Genomic DNA, 23914 nt, shown 5'->3' on the forward strand with positions numbered 1-23914 from the left:
ACAAATACATTGCAGCCAGGGCCCAACTGACGCAACAACAGGGAATCATGGTTAATGTTTGCTCTTTGGTGACATCTGCTGATAGAAAACAACAGTCACTGTCTGAAAAGTTTCCTGAGAATGATGCCACTACTACTGTTTTCACAACCACTTATACTGATTATCACCGCCTACATAGGCTGGATCTGAACAATCAAGAACATCACATGATGGGAGTGTATTAAAAGTCTTACAGGAGGTGTTTTTTTAGGAGTCGTGTGTGTCTGTTTGTTTCTCATTCAAAGTCAGTGGCAGGTTGAGAAATGTTGGCTTCACAACTAAATGACTCTGGGTGTGTTGTGTTGACTCTGGATAAGCTGTCTTATGTTTCCCTTTGTGTTCGCTGTCTGTGTTATACACATGTTTTTTTGGTGTTTCAGAGGCTTGAAGATTAGTGGTTTCCAAAATTGTTGGCTTGTGATATCTCACAAAAAAGCAGTGTCAGTTCCTGTCAGATGTCTCACTTACTAGCAGTTCCACCACAGAGACATTTCCTCTGACAACCTCTAATGGTTTAATTTAAAGCCCTGTTTGAGGCCAAAGAGGTCAAATTATCCAACTTTTGACAAAAACTGAAAAAAGGTTAGAGAAAGGTCTGGAATCAAATTTGTGCAGCAGAACTTGATTTTTCATCTTTCCTTCTGCTTTAATTGTCTCACGACCGCTCAGATCTATTTTGTGGCCCTTCTTCAAGTTGGAAACCACTGAAAGAAAAATAGTTAATCCATCTGAACCTCAGCCAGCTACGGCAACGAAATGCTACATATACACTAATGCATCTCGTCTAATAACATCATATATCATACTATTTCAGTGACAATTACCATTTTGCTGCAGAACAAGATTTGCTTTTAATAGTAGATTTACTCTTAATATTTCCTACATTTTACAGATAATATTTATGTATTTTTACTTTTGCTTGCCATGGAGTACTCTCCTACTTTGTGGTTGTGGTACTTTTACTTCAACTTAGGTTTCCTCTTTACCACTGTTATTAAGTGAAGTAAATCTAGTGGTCAGCTTCACGTGGACACAGCTGTAGTGCCTCTTTCTGATTGGCTTGCACTTTAAGAGTAACTTGTGCTTAGTCAAGTCACCTCTCTCCACCTGGGCAAAATCAATGACACACCTGCAGCTGATTCAGGACTCTTGTCCACATGTTCAATACAAATTAAAACAAAGCACAGGTAATGTTGGAGAGTCTCTGTTTGTGTGTCCACATATCCACATTTAATGATCATATTTGGTGTTCACAGTATGTTCTTGCTTTCTTTCCAACTTATACGGTATCCATCAAACTTGAATCCACATTCTGCAGGTTGGAGCGTTTTTCATTCAAAACCATACCTATCCCAAGAAACCCTTTGAGGAAAGTAAAAGGGGTCCCCTGTCTCAATGGAGAGCGGTGCCAGGCTTTAATATTCTGGTGCACATCTACTAGTGGGAGCCTGACAGAACATCAGAGTACCACCAGTACAAGCTGGTAGTTCAGCCAAGGTAAACAGACTTCTTCACTATGGTGCTTTAAAACTACAGTATAGCAGGGTACTGTATCAGTAGCTGCATTCAGATAATGATCTGTGAGTGTTTGTGCTTCATGGGGTGGTGGAGCAGACTTCAGCATTTAGTGCTTAAGTAGCTCAGAGAGCAGTTCAAGATTCCACCAGTGTTGTGTCATATTATTCTCTCTCCACTGAGCGCACCTTCTGTTCAGTCGATTGAGAAGATCCATGCAGACACCCGACTGTGGCACTTCAAAGACAAGCTCATCCCAAATGTGAACAATGTGAGGACAACAGGGCTGTTGCACTGAGAGGGCCAGAGCAGAAGCACGGGATGAAATAACACACAGGGATGGAACTATTTATAATTGCCTGTGTGTATTTACCAATTATATCTTACTAGTCCAGACTGAAATATGTAAAATTATTGAATGGATTGCCAAGAAATGTGGTATCAACATTCCTCTGACACTTCATTTAGCACCACACCAATGTTGACAGTTGTGTATCAGAGTGAAATATCTTGACAACTATAAAATGGATTGTCATGAAATTCCCCACTTAAATTGAAGTTCCCAAAATGGAGAACATGGTAAACATACCTCCTTAACACCAGTATGTCAGTAGTGTTATCATTATATCAGCATGCTGACAAAGTGACATTCAAAGCAAGGTTGTGTTTGTAAGTGAAGACTCCCATAGCCACTAGCATGGCTGTCGACTCTTGGCATTGTGTCAAGCAGGGAGACAAAATGCTAGAAACGGTTTGCTGGCTGCTCTTTCACTCAGTGAGCATCTTAGCTGAAGAATGTAAAACCACCTTAACCTGTCCTGTCACTCTGCTCTCCTTATAGTCAGTCCACAACCCACAATTGTCAGTGCCAAGACCTTCAGGGATCTATGACTGGCTGCTGTGCATAGTTTATCATTTATCACTATAAATTGATGTAATTTACAGGGTCACCGCACCCACAACTTTTTCTAAAATTACAGTCTAAACATAGTAAAATGAGGAGAAAAGTCTACTGAAGTGCCTCAAAGGGATGAAGAATCTGCTACACACATTTACAAAGCTGATTTCATACTGCAGTTCACTTTAATAACCTGTTCAGACAATAATGAAATGACTTTGAGGGTCCTTTTAAGACCATTACACATGTGTCCATTGACAGATAGGCAGGATATTCCCAGTTTTGTCGTAGTATTGTAGTATTTGTCTTTAAATATGAAAAGTTAAAATGATTTATTGGGAGTTACAGTCTATTTTTATGAGGGATAACACTCTGTGGCTTGTCAGGTAAGCAGCAGGCCGCATATGGAGGGAAACCATAACTTAACCTGGTGAAAAATTATTGTTGTACTCCCACAAGAACAGTCTAACTCAAATGAACTTCCTCTGACCTTTGCTGTGGGTTATTATGCATGACATATAGTGTTTTGATTACAGCTTTGCTGTGACTGGTTATTTGTACGGCATTACAAGGTTGTTGTTTTCTTTTTTTACAGGTAAGAAGAAGATAGCTGTACAACAAAGTACATTTCCTCATTTATTTAATTAATGGAGTTAAAGCACAATGCTGCTTCAGACTGCTTCCTCTCCATTACATTTATCTGATCATTTATCACTTGGTTACCTTGCAGCGAATCCGGTTTTACATGCAAGTGTGGTCATCTGATGAATCATCATAGCACAAACAGTAGTGTATACATACATGTAGGTAGCTCCAGCTTAAAACTAAGCATCCTTTAAATGCTTGCACATTCAGGCACCTGTAAGAATAAAATTATAATATACGTAACCCAGCAGTATCAGTGCTTTACTTGCTTAAGGATATTTTTGATGATAATACTATGACTTGTGTCAAATTTTTAAAGTATTTAAGAAGTAGCATCCCTGTGAATGGTCTTTACCTTAACAGTCAAAGCCACGATGATGTACTGAAATCAAAGCTCAACAGGAGAACAAGCATCAAGCTCCGCCCTGGAGAAAGCCCGGACCGCCCTGAGTCTCCCAGCCGGGAGACGGATAACAGAAGCGCAATTGAAATGGTGACGGGGGGCTGCGCGGTGACTCTAGGATTTCTCCCTTCATCTTCCGTCTCCTTATGTCAGTCAGTGGCTCCGAATCAGGTGGAGCATCACGTCGTGTTTCGGTGAGTTTAACGATTTCCCGTAGGAACCTCATAGCCTGACCCGAAATTACCATCTGAATTAATTTAGAGCAGTAGTTGAAGTTCTCACTCCGTACTCAACTCTTAAACGTCATTTACTTGTAGGCTGCGATATTTTGGTAGAAATTAGATGCCAGTCCGTTAGAGTGGGCAGAGATTTAGAGGAAGGATGTTCGGTTTAGAAAATCCAAATTAACAACAGACTTCGACAGCACCCACCCCATATAATGCCAACCATTATATTCTCTCGTCTAACACCTCCCAGGCTGTCATATTCCCCTGGCTATGAACAGCTTTGCTTTGGAAAGTCGTTTTAGCGTCTAACTTCAAGTCAGATCATTCCTTCCTCATGTTAGCAATGCTTTAACTTCACATGGTTGTTCCAGGCTCCTTAAGTTACATCTCTGTCAGCTGTTTCGTTACACAGGGACTTAAAGCTCAACAGTGTGAATGTCTCCTTTTTACTCTTGTGTGTGACATTTTATGAATGAAACTTGCCCATAAAAGAAGGGAAACAGGTAGCCAATGTGGCAACTTTTGAGAAGTCAAGATTGAAATGCACATCCTCACTGACAGGTGGCTTTCATCTGGCTGAATTGAGTAAGTTAGAACAATATTTATGTATTTTTAGTCAACTTGAAGGCAGCCAAAAAAGACATATCATCACCTTTCAAGTTGATATGGCAAACAAACAACCACGTAGTCTACAAAATGAAAAATACTCATTGATAACACTTCCGATTAAGTGTGAATCTGCTAAGTTTCGAGGCCAGACACCCACAGTGGTTAGAAGCGCAGTTGTAATGCAGGGCTACACAATCACAGTGCACGGGTTTTCCCTGTAACGTCCTGTACAGAAGAAAGAAGAAAGAACAAGTGGTTCATGCATGAGAAGGATTTTATTTTATTTTATTTTTTATTTTTTTGTCAAAATCTGTGTATTGTACCTTTAAGTGCATAAAGCCACTTCCCGGAGCTTTAGCATCTCCCATGCTGTAGTTGAGACTTGAAAAATTTCACTGGAAACAGCAGCTGATGAAGCTGAAAACTATGAGAGCAATGCAAGTGAACTGAAAAGTTAACGCTGCTGGACAGACAGCTAAAACAATGAGCTGCAGATTTAGGTGATAATTCTTTGTAGATTCATCGCCAGTGATGCCTCTGTTAGATTTTGTCATATTGTCATTAAAAATATAGATTGTACTGTAGATTGTATTAGTGAATCCAATGTGGAACACTTACATGAGCAAACTTCGCAGAAAAAAATAAGACAGAAGTATTTTCTTGTCTCACCGTAAACACGATAATTGTCGTTTGCATATATCCATTTTTGTTTGACAAGAGAGACAAATTCTGCCCACAGTGAATATAAAACTATCTGCATGGCTTGAAATAATTGGAAGTAAGTGAGGAAATGTAACTGCTGCATTTAGCATAACAACTGTAGCCTTCTCAATGATATGCCCCTGGGAAAGTTGTAGTATTGTAGTAGTGTTGTTGCAGTATTTGAAAGTTCAACATTTCAGAGAAAAGACCAACCACAGTAATATTTTATTCAACAGTATGTTGACAGTCACTGCTTTGCATGCTCACTCCCTTTTAAGTGCTAAATGGTGAATGGACTGCATTAAAATGCTACCTTCACACACAAAGCACTTTACAATTTACCTCTCATTCACCTATTCACACACCGATGGCAGCTTGGCAAAGCAAGGTGAGCTTATTTAAACACATTTTATACACAAAGACAATTGAAAGTGTTTTATGTAAGGGTTATGGTTAGTCTAAGATACAGTGTTAAGTGTTGCAGTAAAACAGCGCAAACGGTCCTGTCACTTAGATCACCTTTCCTCCCATTCTGATGCTGAACACTTGTTGAATCTAGTCAACCCTGTTTTATTACATTGCAGTCATAGTAGGAGCCAAGGCATTTTACAGGAATCTCAGTGAATCAGGAGAAAGGCAACCCAGCTTAACACTTATCTCCCCACCAATGGTTTTCCCATTTCATATCCATGATGGATAGAGGTAATGTGGTTTGGAAGTTCACTCCTGGGCCCATTTCATCCTCAGTGCCTTTAGATGCAGCATTTTAAAAAGGCTCTTATTTGCAGAGGTATACTATGATATATTGTGAGCAGTTGTCAAAGTTATTTTTGGGGTGCAGGCTGAGCAATAAAGTAAGATGATTAATTTTCACTGTGCTTATGTTTATCAAGCTGGTTGGGCACTACTCATGCATGTGGCATTTCACAGTTGATAATATAAATTACCAGTTTAAAGCCTTAGATTACTGGCATTCCCTAATTCCCACAGGGTTTGTGGACTTGAAAAAAAAAATCATGAATGTGTGCAAGAGACCACATAGTCTGTGGTCACTGTAACACAACACAATAGAGAAATGCTCAACACATTTAAGTCTCTCTCTTGTTGCAGTTGTTGTTTTTCAGCCTCTGTAAAGCCTGCTAGTTCTCTTTATAAAAATGTGTGGTGTTTTAACATTAATTAACCTTGTCTGTGTTGAATGTGAGGGAATTGGGCCTGGCACGTCCTTTAAAAGTCCTTGAATTTGATGTTTGAGAAGGTGTGAGAAACCTGAGTATAAAATATCTGTGTTTAACATCCTCTATACTTTCTATGTTTACCTTTACTCCTTCAGTGCCACCAGAGCTTAGACTTGAATCAATATTTTTATATTAACAGTTTATCAAATGACAGTGTAAAATGCCTCGCACATGGTGAGGAACCTACAGAGAATTAGTATCTGAATCTGCAGCTTCCCTCAGTTTTATGGAGCATTACAGCTCAGTTTTATCTCATTGTTTTGGTGTTTCATCAACACCTCTCTTATCGTGTCATTTTTTGACGCAGCAGGATGCTGTTTTCACAGCTAGCAGCTAGCTGGAAAACAGAGGGAAGCATTTAGGAGCTAAATAGCCAGATATTTCTCTCAGAAGTTGGTGAAGATAAAGAATATTGAACTTAACCTTTACCAGGTGACCAGAAACACCACTCTAAATGGATGGTACATTGCTCCGTAACTGCTAGATGTGTAAATGAGCAGCTATTTGCTAACGTAAGTGCTAAAGCTTGCCATAGCAACTGAGGAGGTAGTAATGTAGCTTCTTTCCACCAGCCCATAACTCACCAAAAATCTGTTAATGTTCCTAAAGTTCTGTCCCCTTCTTTATATAAATGTAATATAATTAGATACTAACACCTCTTATATACAGCTGAATACACCTCCATTAACTGTGACTTTAAAAATAACTAGTAATGGATCAACAGCTCTTTAAAGAAGGATTCATTTCATTAACGTTGTAGTAGATTGCATTAGATAGTACATTTTTGCTTTTAAAATAAACTACAAAATAAATGATAAAGACGCCGTGTATAAGTGAAAATGAGTGAACTTGTCACTTCCAAACATTAAATTAAATTAAGGTTGGCATCAAGAAGAGAGAGGTGCTGGCAAAACAACACTCACACACAAGATGTTTAAAATAGAACTAGAGTTAACAAAGACCCCTTAGCACATGAGAAGGCTGTGTTAAGATTTGTGCTCTTACACAGAGGAAATCAGTGCTTAAACAATTGTTTCAAATCCAGTCACATTCACACCTTTTAAGGAGATCTCATTGCAGTAATGACACGTTTGCTTTGCTCCAAATGTCTAATCTCTCTAACTGCGGTTCCTAATTCTGCCTCAGGCTGGGAAACCTCCTCGTCTGTAGCTGGATGGACAAGACGAACAATTTAAGAAGGAAGTTATTCTTCCTCTTCATTGTGGCCTTCATCTGCATCTGCTTTATCACTGTGAGAACACCATGGAGGTACAGTTTGACCCTGAGCCCACGTGGGCCTCCTGAAATCTTGCCCCTTTCTGATCTCAGAGGAGACCATCACCCCCCTCAACAACACCAGGCATTTACTGGTATCAGCCTACATGGACCACAGAGTGAATGGCCTGGATATACGTATTATTGGCATATTTAGGAGAGACTCCATCCAGCCCCTTCACTGTCGTTTTTGCTGTGCAGGTTACTTATCAAGTACAACAACTCCAGCGACCATTTTACAACACTCAGACAACTTTGGATTTCCCTTCGTCACCACAGATGTCATGTGTCAGATTCCTCAGAGCTGCAAAGCCTCACATGTTACTCTGAAGACTCAACCAGAGAGTGAGACTGAATCTAACCAGATTTGGCTCCCCATAAGGAACAAAAAGACCAACGGGGAGGGGGAGAAAGAGCTGCAGTTTGACTTCACAGTCTGCATCTCAAACCTGTTTGGAGACTACAACAATGTTCTTCAGTTTGCACAAACCCTGGAGATGTACAGGTTAGCACAGCAACCAAACCAAAAATCACAGTGTCAAAAATGAGCTTAAAGTCTCTCTGACACTGCCTGAGAAAATGTTGTTGTTTATTGCAAGGTTTTTACAGTTTAACACTTTATACAGTGTCTCTTATTGTAGTCAAGGAGGGAGGATAGAGTGGTGTATGTACTCATTTGGTGTCCTACAAATATGTTGTATAGTTACTAATGTTATGATGTAGAACAAAGAGAACAAGTTTTGTTTTGGCTACAGCAGTGTTCTGTAGTGTACATATACCACAGGTCAGCAATTACAAGGCAAATATAGCATACTGGGGATACTATAACAAATCCACCCCGAGACATCTCTACATTTCACTGTTTAACATCTCTTGGTTAAATCAGTGATAAGCAGTGTAAAAGCAACAGTGAAACTTCCCCAGTACGTAAGCCCTGATAAAACCACAATATGTCATATTCATGTTATATAAGCTGTTTCCTGTTTCCAGTCTTTGTGCTAAGCTAAGCTAGCCATCTCTTGGCTCCAGCTTTGTTTTTTGCATACAGGCATGAGATTCGTATGAGTCCTCTCACCAACTCTCGGCAAGAAATTAAATAAATGTATTTTCCAATATGGTAAATAATTCTTTCGGCAATTGCAGGCTTCAAAATGTACTGTTTTGGGGGGCTGCTGTAACAGGTGCCGCCAGTTTCTACTTGAGAGTGTAATTTGTGTATCTGAGGTTTTGTAACATGCAAATCTATGTGATATGTTTACAAGAAATGTCAAAGCATACTTCTGTGGAAGAGGACAACAAGATCCTGTATTAAACCTGTGTGTGGTATAACTACTTCTACTGTAGCGTTGAATATGTTTCTTACTCATTTGTTTAAAAGGAAACACTCCCAGTTTTGCATGGCATCTAGCTCTTGCACCATGGTGGTTTGACTGAGCTTATTGTAAGCTGCTTTGGACTAAAAAGTCTACAGAATGTATGTGATGAAATTTGATGCCTCATCTTGCCACAGGTTGCTGGGCGTGGACAGAGTGGTGATCTATAACACCAGCTGTGGCCCAGAGCTCGACCGCCTGTTGCAGAGCTACAGCCAGGAGGGCTTTCGTGGAGATGGTTCCCTGGCCCATCGACCGGCACCTGAAGCCGTCTCCAGGCTGGCTCTTCTCCGAGCACGGAGGCGACTTGCACTACTATGGCCAGCTGACCACGCTTAATGAGTGCATTTACAGATCCATGGAGCGCTCACGCTACGTCCTGCTGAACGACATAGATGAGATTATAATGCCGTACCAACACAACGACCTGAAGGCTCTAATGAAAACACTCCAAGAGCAGCATCCAAAGGTGGGGTATTCTGGGTGTGCATTTAAGAATAATATAGCATTATACCCCAAAATATTTCCTGTATTATTATTATTATATATTACTGTTCCTAATTTGTTTGCAACCTCCATCAAACCTGAATCCATGTGCTGCAGGCTCAGGTGTTCCTCATAGAGAACCATACCTTTCCCAAGAAACCCTTTGAGGAAAATAAAAAAGGTCCGGCTGCCTCGATGGAGAGGGGTGCCAGGCTTTAATATTCTGGAGCACATCTACAGGGAGGAGCCAAACAGAAACATATATCACCCCCACAAGCTGATAGTTCAGCCAAGGTAGGAGGACTGCTCTGGGGAAATGTTATTCACTTTTCCTCAAAGCTCACACACAATAATATGGATGAATATGGCACACAAAATACAAATACTTAAGGAGAAACCTTAAATATAATAAATAGCAGCATTAATGTGATACTTAGTGAATGTGTGGTCGACCATGTGTGAATATGTATGTACATCACAGGGCGGTGGAGCAGACCTCAGTGCATGAGGTGCTCAAGATGTTTGGAGAAAAGTTCAAGGTTCCACTGGAGGTCTGTCGGATCATTCACTCCCCAATCAGAACCCCGACGCCAGGTCCCGCTAGAGATGCTCCACATGGACACCCGACTGTGGGACTTCAAAGACAGACTGCTACCCAGGGTGACCAAGGTGCTGCAGAGCGTAGGGCTGCTGAGCTCAGAGGGGCAGAGCTGATGAATGGGATAGACATGGGTGAATCTGACAATGAATGTACGCTCTCACCAGCAGGGAAGTCTAAAAATATGTGAGTAGGATCTAGGCAGGAAAAGTAAGAAGTGACACTGAACCCTCACCTGCTTTAATGCTACAATTTTAGGACTGTTAAACATAGGAAGAACTGGAGCACTGTACTGTGTGAGCGTGATTGTAGCAGGATGCAACTGCATCTCTGTCCATGTGATTGCTGCTTCTATACTTACCAAACTCTCTCATGCTCAAAGAGTGTGCATGCAGCAATTAAACAAAGTTACATATTATAGTCAGGAAACTAACAACAAGGTTTTAAACATTAATTTCCACAATACACATTAGGGAATTTCCAGAAAGGTACCTTTTATCTTTGAAGTATTGCTTCATAGCACAAGTAGCCTATCAATGTCAGTTGCTTTGCACATATGAGTCGATACCAATGCTACCACTGTACCAATGCACTAATGAAGTACTATATTTTGAGTCTCCAGCATTATTAATTAATACACAAACATATATATCAAACAGATGAGATATGTTATAACGCACACACACACACACACACACACACACACACACACATGTATATATACACATTGCCATAATATATTTGGTTTACATTTGTTTGTATATTCTTTTTAATTAGTTATTTAATGACTTTAATTATTGAAATAATGTTATATTATCATTGAATTATATTTTTACTGTTATTTGTGTGATAAGGATGTTTTTTAAATAAATAAATAAATAAAAACCAGCCTTTTCAGAGTACATCTCAGTAGCTATTGCTACCATCTCTTAAAAACTCAGCCTGTCAGTCCTGTTCAATGGGACTTATCAGACGAGAGCATGGAAAACGTTGTGGATTTGCTGCCCACATGTTTCTGTGTGACTCATGTAATGGAAAGTGGGCCAAGTGCTTACAAAAAAGACATTCATAGTCACATAGCAGGTTCAGGTGACAGACAGCTTCCAAAGACGGGAAGCTGTTGAATGCAGAAAAATATAATTACAGTAATGTTTCTCACTTCATAGCTGATTCTTTGATATATACAGTAATTACTGAATTATTTGGCAGGCTACCTGCTGATTATTCTGTGCTTATTCAACTCTCTACCAGCTGTTAAGAATCCTACTCTTGTATTTGTGTTTTTCTGGTTATAATGTAATTACATGTTACTCGTTTTCACTGCTTTTACTTGATTTGACACATCAGCATAAACATCTTGTAGCTGCCTGAGGAAAAGCTTGAAATGTATTTTTTGTGTATGTTCTTCATGCCAGTAAGTCAGTCACTACTCGATATTTAACATATTCAGTTAAATTGCCTTTTTCCTGCATTACTGACCCACTTAGCAAGACTTTTTTCCACAGTTTTTTCTATGCCTGGAAAGATGCCTTTCACCTAGGCTTACAGTCTTTGTGCCTCACAGATGCCACAAAGGGAAAAGGCTGTAGATGCCACATTCACTGATATGCCCTTTTTTTCTTAATCAAATATGGCTCTGCTAAATTACCATCTGTCACAGTGAGTGTACAACAAATATAATGCAGGAACAGAGGATGATCATGTAATGCTCTGTGGTGCCATCTGCTGGTGGACAAGTTTCAGACTATGAATCAGAATACTGAGTGCATATTGTTGCAGAGCTGTAAAAACTGGAATACAATTTTGAAGCCACATTGACAAAAACATTGGTCATACACGTAAAGATAAACACACCTAAACCATGCCATAACAAACAGCCCATAAACACTTGTTTTACAGGAATGCACTGGACTTGATTGATAAGAGCAGAGACGTAGAAGCAATCAGCAGGTTCCAGTAGAAAGAACTGATTCCCTTCTTTTTCCTCAGTCAGTATGGTACAGAGTGGTTTCATTACCACAACTGAAAGAACATAGAAACACAGATCTCCAATACAGAAACCACTGAATATCAGTGCATTAATAGATCCCTATTTTTAACAGGTCATAATTACTACAGAGATCAGATGTACAGCTTCAGGATGTAAACATTACATGGAATATCAAATAAAGTTGAACAAACTGCTTCACACAGTGCACTCAGGAAGATAAAGGACACTCAGTGCACCTGTGTCATTTGCCTAATAAGCGCACCACTGCCTGCTTCCAGGGAACGTGCTATTGTGCTCCTCAATCCAGCGGTCATGTGATCCCCACCTCCAACAACACTACTGGTCAAATGTTTTAAAGCACCCACATTTTTTCAGTTTTATTGACATTCAAGCTGTTCAGTTACAGAGAAGGTAAACTGCCTGTGGAACAAGAATTAGCACCTTGCCATTGTATGCCTCTACCAAGTTGCCAAGTGTACAAGCAGTTTACAGCCATGTCTATCCAGACACATGCAATGTATGTGAGGAGGACTTTGAAAGAACTTAATAAATAGGTGTGATTCTGGTTAATTATTTCCAGTAAGATACAGGATGTCTTGTATAAGACTCTACAGAGGAGTAGGAGTGGAAAGACCATGTATTGACATATGTATAGACATATATTTTGCTGCCACCTGAATCACCTGAATCACCTGAAGCTCAGTATCAGCAAAACCAATAAGCTTAGTGGATGGCCAGAAGAACAGGAGGCTCCAGACTGAAAAAATAATGTACATTTGATAGAAAACAGGCCTTTTTGTAGTGTGTAGGGAGGAGCACAAGGCTAGTAATTGTCTTCAAAATATAATTAGTCATGTGTAATCATGAATGTGTCATAAGAAGTAAATGAGGAAGTATGTCAACTTTTACAGACATGCAGTGGCAACATATTCATAATCTTTCTTTGAACAGCGTTCAAGTTTTCTTGTGTGTTGAGGGTGGTGCCAACAGGGTTTTTTCTCCAAGAGCACCGGTGAATTTCCAGAGGTATTCAATGTGATGTTTCACAGTTGAGAAACTTGAATTCAAGAGAGGATGAGGCTCGTCAAACTGGTCAACTCACTGTAAAGATCAAGGTGAGTAAACTAAACAAATGATAGGCAGTCACGAGATAATACAAAGAGTGATGTGTTACTGTCTATTTGTGCTGGCTCACAGTCTCTTAGATTAAACTGTTACTGGTAAATCTTAAAGCTGATTCCTGTAGGCTTAGATATGTGCATGAGTCTACTTATTTAAAATCAAGTCATCTTTGTATTGTATGTAAATAATCGTGTATTTTTATTCTATAGTTATTCTTTAAAATGTAGTAAACTGTCCTTTTTTAAATTCATATATTGCATAATACAATACACATACAGTTTTTATTGTATTTCACTTTATTTCTTCGATTGATATGTTTTTATTTATGCAGTTTAAATCTTCCATAGAAAGAGTGCCAACTGGACAAATAATCCAATTCTTGGCTTCCTTGGGGAATTCACACACAAGTGTATGATGTATCTAGCAAAAGGCAATTTTGTGTGTTTCTACAGAAATCTAAAATAAATTTGCACTCAATTGCCACCTAGAATCAAAGCTGACAGCCTGGATCATTTTGCAGAAATGCAAACAGAAAAAAAAAGAAATCAAATTAAGGTCCAAAAAGATGTCAGACAACTTGATTGTTGCTTTCACATTCGGGACTGTGAATGGTTGAAATGAGATGGTAAACAACTGTAGGGTCCTGGTGATATAAACATAAGACCAAGGGCATAAACATGGTAACCTGAGGTCAATCAATAGTGCTAGATACAGAAAAAAATCATCATGAGCTGCTGCAAATCCCACCAATTACACAAGAATAGTAACACGTGACAGGAAACTTTCGCCACAGAAGTACGAGTTGAGAACATGTTTGTGAAATACAGAGCATGCAGGAAATGACAATAGTTTTCACTTTAATCCCTTAAATGTCAGTTATTCTATTTAAAGCAGTATCTCAGATGGAATGTTACTGCAATATATACAGTGTTTGACTTTTGTTTACTGTGCAAGACATGTTGATAAAACAGGGTTACTGAAGGAAGAAGGCCTGGTTGAGTGAGAGCACTACACAGATGCAACAACAGTGAAAATGCAGAGGTGCATACAGCTTCCAACTTCTGCTCAGCTCAGACAGTTTGTGGTTGAGAGGCCAAATCTGGGTTTTTAAAAAGTCGTGAGAGACATGATGCGGTTTACTGGTGGTGGTGAAACTAAAACTGTCAAAGTCTTTAACAAAGACAAATCTAAGAGAGTTATATAGTACCTATTCAGTTTTTAAGAGGAAATATATTACAGCCTCAGAACAAACACATTTCAGTGGGAAATGTTGTGCTTTTGACAACACTACATTTACTTGACAGTTGTTGTTACTTACTACAGGTTCATATTACTAAAATAAAATATCATATTTATAGATAATTCTCCCAAAATGATGCTGATCTAATTCAAAGATAATGTGGTAACATACAGTGCTTTTCCAGTGAAGATAGGACTGAAATATTGTAATTTTAAAATGAAATGGAAATTTGAATTTTTGTCATAACATGTTTTTATTGACAGCCTGGCACAATACCAGGTCTCTATCAAGGACATTAGGGGTTAGTTCGTTATAATGCATCTATTTATGTGGCTTTTACTAGTTCAGAAACACTATTATGGGATAAAAGCATCACCTATATAATCAAAGTGTCTGTTTTTTAAAAATTCTTTTTGCTGATTAAGAATCTTTTGACAGACACCACCACCTCCAACTCCACTGTTCCAACCACTCCCATGCTTTAACAAAACACAGCTGCAAAACTGGATTTGCAGTCTCTGTGTACACTTCTGATGCATGCTTAAAATAAACGATGAGAAAAGCTTAGAGACAAATAATACATACCGCCATCGACAAGCAAAACAGATCTCTCTGAAGATATGTCAAACTGATTCACTTCCTTTCACTAAAGTGGAGGAGAACAGGTTACGAAGCAAGAGGTAGGACGATGACACGGGATATTCACCGGCTTGACTTCCGCTGATGCGCTAATAATGTGTTGCTTTGTTGTACTAACTATAAGTCGTAGGGTCATTTGCGGCGCTGGGTTGTGTTGTGGCAGCAGCGCAGATGGTGATAATACAATTAAAACCTCAAAACAAGATCAGGAACTACTGCGAGCGCCATCATCTTCCCGTCGTATTTATTATTATTTATTTATTTATTTATTTAACTTTGGGTTAGTTTTTTAATTCGCTGCACTTTTACCTGAAACTATCACTCCTCTTCCCTGTAGAGAAGAGGTGGTCACGCCCAGAGATCAACACTCGATGTAAAAAGACAGAGAAGAAGAAAGGGTGAGACAGAGAGAAGAGGGGAGGGGGCGGGGGGCGACGAATATATTCTGACACCTGCTGAAAACCAGAAAGACCGGGATCAGATGTTAACCCGACCTGCTTGGGTGTTGTCAAGCGGCAGTCGCCGCACAACACGAGGGGCACGCTGACTACACTTCATCTGTGAGTGAGTTACTGTATGTCTTCATATTAATAGTACAGATAAGAAGTCTAATATCTGGAATATTTCTCTTTACTTCTCGAAATCTTGCTGACTTGTACTTTTCTACTCCTGGAATGTTCTTAAGTATCACATTATAACATACAGACATGTATTTTGCTGCCATGCAGTTGCAGGTTGTGTATTAATGTGTTACTTGAAGAGTTTCCTTACTGAATACTAGGTTTATATGCTTTACATAGGCTGTTCAGTGTTACCCTTTGTGTTTTATTTCCTTACCGTGTATCTTTAAATTCTGTTGAAGGATATGAACACTGTATCCGTTTACAGTGGCCTACTTTTACATCAAGTAATCTTTTACATCACTCTAATCTGAATACGTTCAAACATTGCCTCAGGGTAGTAGGTTTTATTATTATACTAGTCTTATTTGTGTTGCTCCCCCATGTGTTATCTTCCTCCATATAAACAGTATCCCTGTACTCAAGCACATGCTGATTGATTTTTCATTAGTACATGATCAGTCAGTGACTGATAAGGACTGTCTTCTCTCTCTGCCTGAGGTTACTTGTCATTGATGACCACATTTATATTAAGGGTTTTGTGAAAAGGTTCATGGTTCAGAGAACTTGCAGTTGTAGTGTCAGAGAACAGTTCCTGTGTAGCTGCTTTAAATATTGTCACTGTAGCTTTTGAACATGCACAGGTAATACAAAGAAAAGTCGGCGTTACAATCTGTTAGATTTGTATTTGTTTGACTGTTTGTGTGTCTCAGGGAGCTGCGGGAGCAGTACATGCATTTTGATAATGCCTGCAGCTGCTGTGGTGGTTTATCTGGAGAAGATCTTATCATGAACTGGTGTGGTGGCTCTTCATCTCACCACGGGAGGAAAAACTTCCTCATTAAACCAATTTCACAACCTCCCATTGTAAAACCACTGGTAGTACAAGCTGCAGGTTGCAGCATTTACAAAACCGTTTAAATGTTTGCCAGTGATCTGGATGATTGGATAATACAGGCCTCCAAAACTCACAGTTTGAATAATGTAGAATTAAAACATTTTTGCTGTTCTGACTTTTGCAGATCTGAGTAGGTTTAGTTGGAAGAGTTGACTCTTTGGACCATTTCAGACTAATTTCAGAGAGGTGATGCAGTCAAACAACAGCACAAACACCTCTTTAAAAATTTAAAATTAAGACACATTAAAAGATGATTGTACTAGTTATTTTTGGGTGTGCTGCAGGGGAAATTTTCTTGAACTGTCCATCCCTGTAAATTATTGGTTTAAAGCACATTTCAGTGGGATTATTGGCATTTTTTAGTTGATTAGCACACCAGAAAGTCCTGTTTTAAACCTAGCATGCCGCCCGTCGCCTCGCGGTATGGGTTTCCTGTTTACCCTCAGGTCTCAGAGTGAACTAGAAACTGTAGTAGATCTGAGCAGGATGAGATCTTTAGAAAATGGATTAGTAAACTGGCTTCTCTGATTTGTGATCGCGAAGTGTACGTCGGTCAGAACGCATCCAAAGATCCCCAAGACTTAGATAAATGATGAAGGAGACAATCAATCCCTTTCTGGCGCTTTAATCCAGTGTTGTTGTGTGTGTGTGTGTGTGTGTGTGTGTCTCGTTGTTTCTCTGGACGCACACTGAAACACAAACGGCAGCTCAACGATACAAAGTAGCAGGCTTAACTTCCGCTGCCGGCAATACACACGTCTCGCTGTCGTCAGTCTCTCTGTCAAAAACAGCTGGCACTCAGCCCGATTGTGCGCAATAGCACCCCTAGTGGCTGGAGCCGGTTAAGTCACCTGCTCTGTCGCGCAGCCTTCAGAACATGGACTGATGTCTTCTCCATGCTAAAATCATTTTGAGAAATACGGCCAGGTTAGAAAAGAAAACAAAAAGAACTGTGTTTATTTTCCCTGTAACTTCGTGTCACAGGTTCAGTTCTGTCTTCCCTCTTCTTCTTCTTCTCGAAGCTCATCTGAACTCTAATAGTGAAAGTTATTCATTAAATTGGACGTGCTGCAGTGAGTGTCAGTTAAGGACAATCACCTAAAAGTAAAATTATTCCAAATTGTCGGGCTTAGATGCTTGTTTGGTTTGATTTACACTCACAGTTAAGAGTAAGTTGATTCAGGCACACAAAATTAGAAAATAATATATGAAAATGGCTGGAGGACTGCATTTAAAAAATGGTTGATGTTATATAAAGAAAAGTTTGAAAAAAAATTTGAACAGTTTTCAACAACAACAATGAAACCTCTAACTGTTAACAGCTGCGTTACACAATGTTCTCAGTCACACACACAGACGTTTTAAGCAGGATTCTGAATGACAAATGATGAATGAGAGAAGCAGCGCAGGTTTTAACGTGATACAAATTTCAACTGTAGGTGATCTAGATTGGATTTTTTTATTTATTTGAAAAAAAAAAATCCATGAGATGAAATGCACAGTTGCAAATACTGGGGAAGGACTGTTGACCCCCCCAGGGAACAAACTTATGCAGATCTTATTCCACCCACTTCACAGCAGGTAGACATGATTCTATCAGTGGAATGTGGTGAAGTCCCAAACAGGTTCTTGGGAGGACGGGACAGTCTCTCTTAAACACAATGCAGTTGCTGGGGGAAGGAATCAGTTTACTCTGTCCACTGTTTCTAAAGAGTCTGCACACCCACGCAGGTGATTTAGAGCAAGTTTGTACAGTCTGTGTTTGATGAACACCTCCTTCAATTTTTGGATGAGTCTGGCAACTTTACCTAACGCCTGAACAGAGATCTAATCAGCCAGGTAAAGTGAGAACACCTGAGCAGGTGTGCTGGGCCTTTAACAAAACAAATACTTTTTCTGTATTTTACAGTTAATCAGTGTTTGCTGTAGATACAGTTTCTTTCTCTCCAGAAAATAAATGATCACTACTTTGTTTGAAGGCCATATTTGCATTCAGTTAGATGACCTGAGAAATGCTAATGAAAGGACAGGGCTAAATGATCATTTGAAATGATGTGAAGCCAATGACCTGTGCCAGGCAGATCAGCCGGACTCTGCTGCTGCAATCGCACAATACACTCCTCTCACTGCAGCACACATCAACATACCCTTAATTGTCATGGTATATAGCTTTCAGTGCTCTGTTTATACTTGTGCTGCATGCCTGCCTGCTACCACAGCTCTCAGCTCAAAGCTGCTGTGGCTTGCTGCCACTGCTGCTCAGAACGTACCTCTGTATTAACCCCATCATAGCGCTGTGATAGCAACTCACTGCCGTATTGATCAGATTGCATCGCTTCAGGCTTTCCACGACACCTGATTGTTCATCTTTTCAGCTGCCATTAACAAATGCACACTTTGGAGCCAAGGCCGGTGCTTTCCCATCCATGCTGCAGTGGTTTGGGATCAGCTTTCATGCGTTTGTTTTCACCACTCCACTGTTTTAAGTTTTGGTTTCGCTGCCTTACATGTACAATCATTTGTGTGCTAGAATAGTGTGGATGTTGAAGCTCTGGTTAGTCATTCAGATCTTTTTCTGGCTATCAGCTACTTAAGAGGCCCGCATTTGCAGGTGTAAACTTGGTGTGTAATCAGATGCATTATTTAGGCACAGTGGTGCGCTTGAGTTCTGATGCTGGAGCTGACAAATCTGTCTTAATCTTCGAGCTGGCTGCTGTTTTCACAGTAAATGGTGACAAACCAGCTGTCAAGATTTTAAAAAAAATTCTGTGAGAAACCTATCAATATTGCCAAAGAGGAAAGATGCTCCACTCTGTAACAATATCATGATTAGACAGATCTGCTCATGGGCATTTCTTTGACTTCTGCAATTATGCTGCTCTCAGCTGCTTCCCAAGCTTAATTGCCATTAATCATGAACGCAATTATTGCCTGAGCTGACATATGCATTATAATGCTTCCATGCTTTCACAGAGGCTCATTTGTGAAATGTGCACCTAAGTTTCAAACAGTGAGAAGTATCATGGGCAAAATTAGTTTGCATACAGTTCCCACTGGATGAAGATTAGTTGTGGGGAGTATTCTTATCAACTGAGTCTAAATTTGAAAACAGGTTCTGCTGGTCGTCTGCTATCATGCTCCAAGCCTTTAATTTGGAAAATAGTGCATTAGCCTGCTGCTGTGTATCAGGTGGATGTTGGAATCAATTAATTTCAAGAACTTACATTTCTTCTACATTCAGCAAGTGAACAACACTGTTGCCTTGAATATAAAATTCTGTAAAGTGCACATTATAGGCAAAATTGTAAATTTCCACAACGTACACCGCAGCGGGACTCAGACTATAATTATTCATGTCACAGTTTACGAAATTGTTGAAGCTCAAGGCAGCTCATACAGCTAGCTACTATCTAAGTTATATTTGTATTTAAAGAAAGAGCCCAGACACCAAACATTAATGCTGTATGTGTTTATGTTTCACTCGTCGCATTCAAACCAGTTAAGGATATTGCAGTGATAACACAACCCAGCTTCAGTTGTCTGTGTGTTTTCCTTGTTCCTGAATTATCTAATCTCTCTAACTGCGGTTCCTAATTCTGCCTCAGGCTGGGAAACCTCCTCGTCTGTAGCTGGATGGACAAGACGAACGACTTAAGAAGGAAGTTATTCTTCCTCTTCATTGTGACCTTCATCTGCATCTGCTTTATCACTGTGAGAACACCATGGACGTACAGTTCGACCCCAAGCCCACGTGGGCCTCCGAAAACTTGCCCCTTTCTGATCTCAGAGGAGACCATCACCCCCCTCAACAACACCAGGCATTTACTAGTATCAGCCTACATGGACCACAGAGTGAATGGCCTGGATATACGTATTATTGGCATATTTAGGAGAGACTCCATCCAGCCCCTTTACTGTCGTTTTTGCTGTGCAGGTTACTTATCAAGTACAACAACTCCAGCGACCATTTTACAACACTCAGACAACTTTGGATTTCCCTTCGTCACCACAGATGTCATGTGTCAGATTCCTCAAAAATGCAGCGCTACACATGTTACGCTACAGACTCAGCCAGAGAGCTTTATTGTACCTAACCAGATTTGGCTCCCCTTAAGAAACAAAAAGACTGACGGGGGGGAGGAGGAGAAAAAGTTTGACTTCACAGTCTGCATCTCAAACCTGTTTGGAGACTACAACAATGTTCTTCAGTTTGCACAGAGCCTGGAGATGTACAGGTTAGCACAGCAACCAAACCAACTCTCATATATGAGTCATACTCTCATACTGTTATTTTTACAAACCTTGGTGATTATTTTAAGTTTTCACTGAGCTCCATTATAAGGTTAAAGTTTTAGTTTAAATCTATCAGTAACATGTTAATGGTTCAGCAGCCAGCATGGCTGTGGACTCCTTGCTATAATCAATATTCTGATGAAACCACAATCATTTATTGTCTCACTTTGCAAATAACTCCATTTTTCAGCTCATTATTTTGGTTTACCAGTCTACAGTTTTACTGTTGCTATTTGCCTTGTACTTAACAGCTGACAAGCAACCATCTACTGAACACAGCAATTTAGTCTTTGACTTTGATTCACCAGGTGGTCAGAAATATTCCAAATGAATGCTAATGTTGCTCCACATTTGCTGATTGTTTGTTTTTTATTTTATTAGGATGGAGATAGAAACCCCCACGCGAATATCTTAAATTCTGGGCATATTACATGGCTGGATATCACTAAAGATAAATGATAAAATATGTTTTGTTTCATTTTGTTTTTGTAATTGGTGTGAACAAATCATTTTACCTTTGATTAACCTTGCCACAGGTTGCTGGGCGTGGACAGAGTGGTGATCTATAACACCAGCTGTGGCCCAGAGCTCGACCGCTTGTTGCATGGCTATAGCCAGGAGGGTTTCGTGGAGATGGTTCCCTGGCCCATCGACCAGCACCTGAAGCCGTCTCCAGGCTGGCTCTTCTCCGAGCACGGAGGCGACTTGCACTACTATGGCCAGCTGACCACGCTTAATGAGTGCATTTACAGATCCATGGAGCGCTCACGCTACGTCCTGCTGAACGACATAGATGAGATTATAATGCCGTACCAACACAACGACCTGAAGGCTCTAATGAAAACACTCCAAGAGCAGCATCCAAAGGTGGGGTATTCTGCGTGTGCATTTGAGAAATACTACACTAACATCCAAACTTTAACATCATATTTAAAATTTGTTCATAGTAATATTGTCTTCCCATCTTCCGTACTGGATCTCATTCTTTAGACGGGTGTGTTCCAAATCGAGAACCATATCTTTCCCAAGAAACACTTTGACCCAACTGGGAGGTTTCGCCTGCCTCAGTGGAGAAACGTGCCAGGAGTCAATATTCTGGAGCACATTTACAGGGAGAACCCTAAGAGAAACATATACCACCCGTACAAGATGATAGTTCAGCCAAGGTAGGGGGAATTTGTCTGACTGAAGAGTGCTTTGGTTGAATAAATTATAGATTTGGCCACAGTTCTAAAAGTTAGTTTTTTAAACAAAAAAAAAAAACATGTATAACTCATTTTACAAAAAAACATGTATAACTCATTTATGTCTCTGTGCATCTCAGGATGGTGGAGCAGACTTCAGTGCATGAGCTGCTCAAGACTTTTGGACCAGTTTACAGGGTTCCGCTAGAAGTTTGCCGGATCATTCACGTCCGCGTGGCTCTGCAGGGGGCGTTAAAGCAGGAGGAGCTCAATGTTGATAAACGGCTGTGGGACTTCTACGACAAAATGATTCCCAATGTGGACAAAGCCCTGAGGAGAGCGGGACTGCTGAGCGAAGAGCCACAGAACTGGACATACGCTCAGAGGAACACTAGTGCAGCTTAGCAACTGCCACACATAGTAGTGGTGCTGCTGCTGTGAGCCACACTGAACAGAATGCTGCTCTGCTATCAAGAATACTAAATGCACAAGCCATTACTTACATAATAATGTGAAGTAATTACCAAGAAAGCCATCAACCTGCCCAGGGACTGCAGATGAAAATTAGCCTGTATGGCTAATGCACATTTAACTGACTCAAGTGCCCATGGTAATTCATGTGCATCATCCTTTTTTTAAATAAAATAAACTTATATGGGAATTAATTGTTATAGTATATAAATGTTATATATGTACGTAGCCTACATTCAGACTAAGGTAAAGTTGTTCTGTATAGACTACCATTTTTGTCCTAGGTGCTGGGCACATTGAAATCAGTGAACGCATACGAAAGTTAAAGAATCACCAGATTTACTCTAGTTTATCCCAAGGGAGACATAAATGTCTGCACAAAGTTTCATGGAAATTCATCCAACCAATGGACAGACAGAAGTTTCCACGCTGCTAGCATGGCTTTAAAAAACCATCAGAAGTCCAGCTAAAATGCAAACCTTTTGTGCAATCAAACACACGTATGAAGAAATACACTATTCCATCTCAGGTTCCTGTTACAGCAAAATGACCGGATTGTGGCTGTGGTGTGTTTGACAGAAAGTTTTTTCACACAAACAAACTAAAACTTGTAATGCTAAAATTACTAAAATGTAATTATAGTAAATTAAAAAGGCTTGTGACCTGCTGATTTCCTAGAGAAGCTGTCTTGCTCATTTTGTTTTTATTGCATTATTGATAAATTCTGTGAGATTGTAAGGCCAAGTACTGTGTATGAGCACACAGTACTGATGGGTCAGACACCACCCATCTTCAGAATCTGTCCAGACATAAAAACACCTGCCAAAGTGCTCAAAACCACCCTTGTGTTAGTTTCGGCCACAGTAGGTGTCACCAGGACCACATTTTGCCATGATGACACACACACACACACACAGTACCAATACAACAGCCCCAGTCCTGCTGTCATTGCTGGTAACAGGTTCTCAGGCAGCTTTATGGAGGTTATAGCTAAAGGAGAGAGAAATCAATGTGTTGTAAATACCTCTGCTAATACCTCATTTTTAATTGGTATGTAAAAATGATATGTAACTTTATTTTTGTTTTTTAAATCAAATGGTTGGTAAATTCAAACACTGAAATAAAAGTAAAAGCTTAAGTAAATTTAGTAAAGTTTGCCCAGAGTGAATACCTGCTTTTCAACAACTTCAGATGTTACTTAGGAACATTGAGGAAACAAAAAAGTAATTTGCCTGTTACGTACAACAGGGAGTCGTCTCAGATGTTAAGGATCTTATGTTTGTAAACACTGCATTTCAGCTACAGGTCAGCTTTTATTACCTTCTCAGATGTCAGTGAGTCTGACAGCATTCACACAGCTCAATAGTTTTGGTTTCTTCTGTTACATTTCTTGTCACCTGATGAAGTCAAACAAGCTCCAACTACCAAGCAGCAGCACATGGCATTGGC

The 23914-nt window shown here is 39.9% G+C and overlaps 1 protein-coding gene and 1 long non-coding RNA gene across 6 annotated transcripts; both read left to right on the forward strand.

Annotated features, from left to right (window-relative positions):
• Nucleotides 1-1129: 1129 nt before the first annotated feature.
• On the forward strand, nucleotides 1130-22628 carry si:dkey-56i24.1 (glycosyltransferase family 92 protein). Of its 5 annotated transcripts, XM_051077989.1 has the most exons (7): nucleotides 1130-1226; nucleotides 1358-1536; nucleotides 3461-3694; nucleotides 20123-20752; nucleotides 21347-21677; nucleotides 21801-21976; nucleotides 22135-22628. In XM_051077989.1, exons 3-7 carry the CDS (start codon nucleotides 3588-3590, stop codon nucleotides 22397-22399), a joined length of 1509 nt encoding a protein of 502 aa, XP_050933946.1. In that variant the 5' UTR covers nucleotides 1130-1226; nucleotides 1358-1536; nucleotides 3461-3587; the 3' UTR covers nucleotides 22400-22628. The 5 variants fall into 5 exon arrangements, with proteins under 5 accessions (XP_050933946.1, XP_050933948.1, XP_018519155.1 ...); XM_018663639.2 differs by lacking the exons at nucleotides 1130-1226; nucleotides 1358-1536; nucleotides 3461-3694 and adding an exon at nucleotides 15402-15559; XM_018663638.2 differs by lacking the exons at nucleotides 1130-1226; nucleotides 1358-1536; nucleotides 3461-3694 and adding an exon at nucleotides 15415-15563.
• On the forward strand, nucleotides 9244-10036 carry LOC127143577 (uncharacterized). The gene is made up of 3 exons (XR_007815133.1): nucleotides 9244-9393; nucleotides 9528-9704; nucleotides 9892-10036. It is a non-coding gene; the product is annotated as an uncharacterized LOC127143577 (long non-coding RNA).
• Nucleotides 22629-23914: the final 1286 nt, after the last annotated feature.

The sequence above is a fragment of the Lates calcarifer genome, linkage group LG19 (assembly GCF_001640805.2).
Source record: "Lates calcarifer isolate ASB-BC8 linkage group LG19, TLL_Latcal_v3, whole genome shotgun sequence".
Taxonomy (NCBI): Eukaryota; Metazoa; Chordata; class Actinopteri; family Centropomidae; genus Lates; species Lates calcarifer.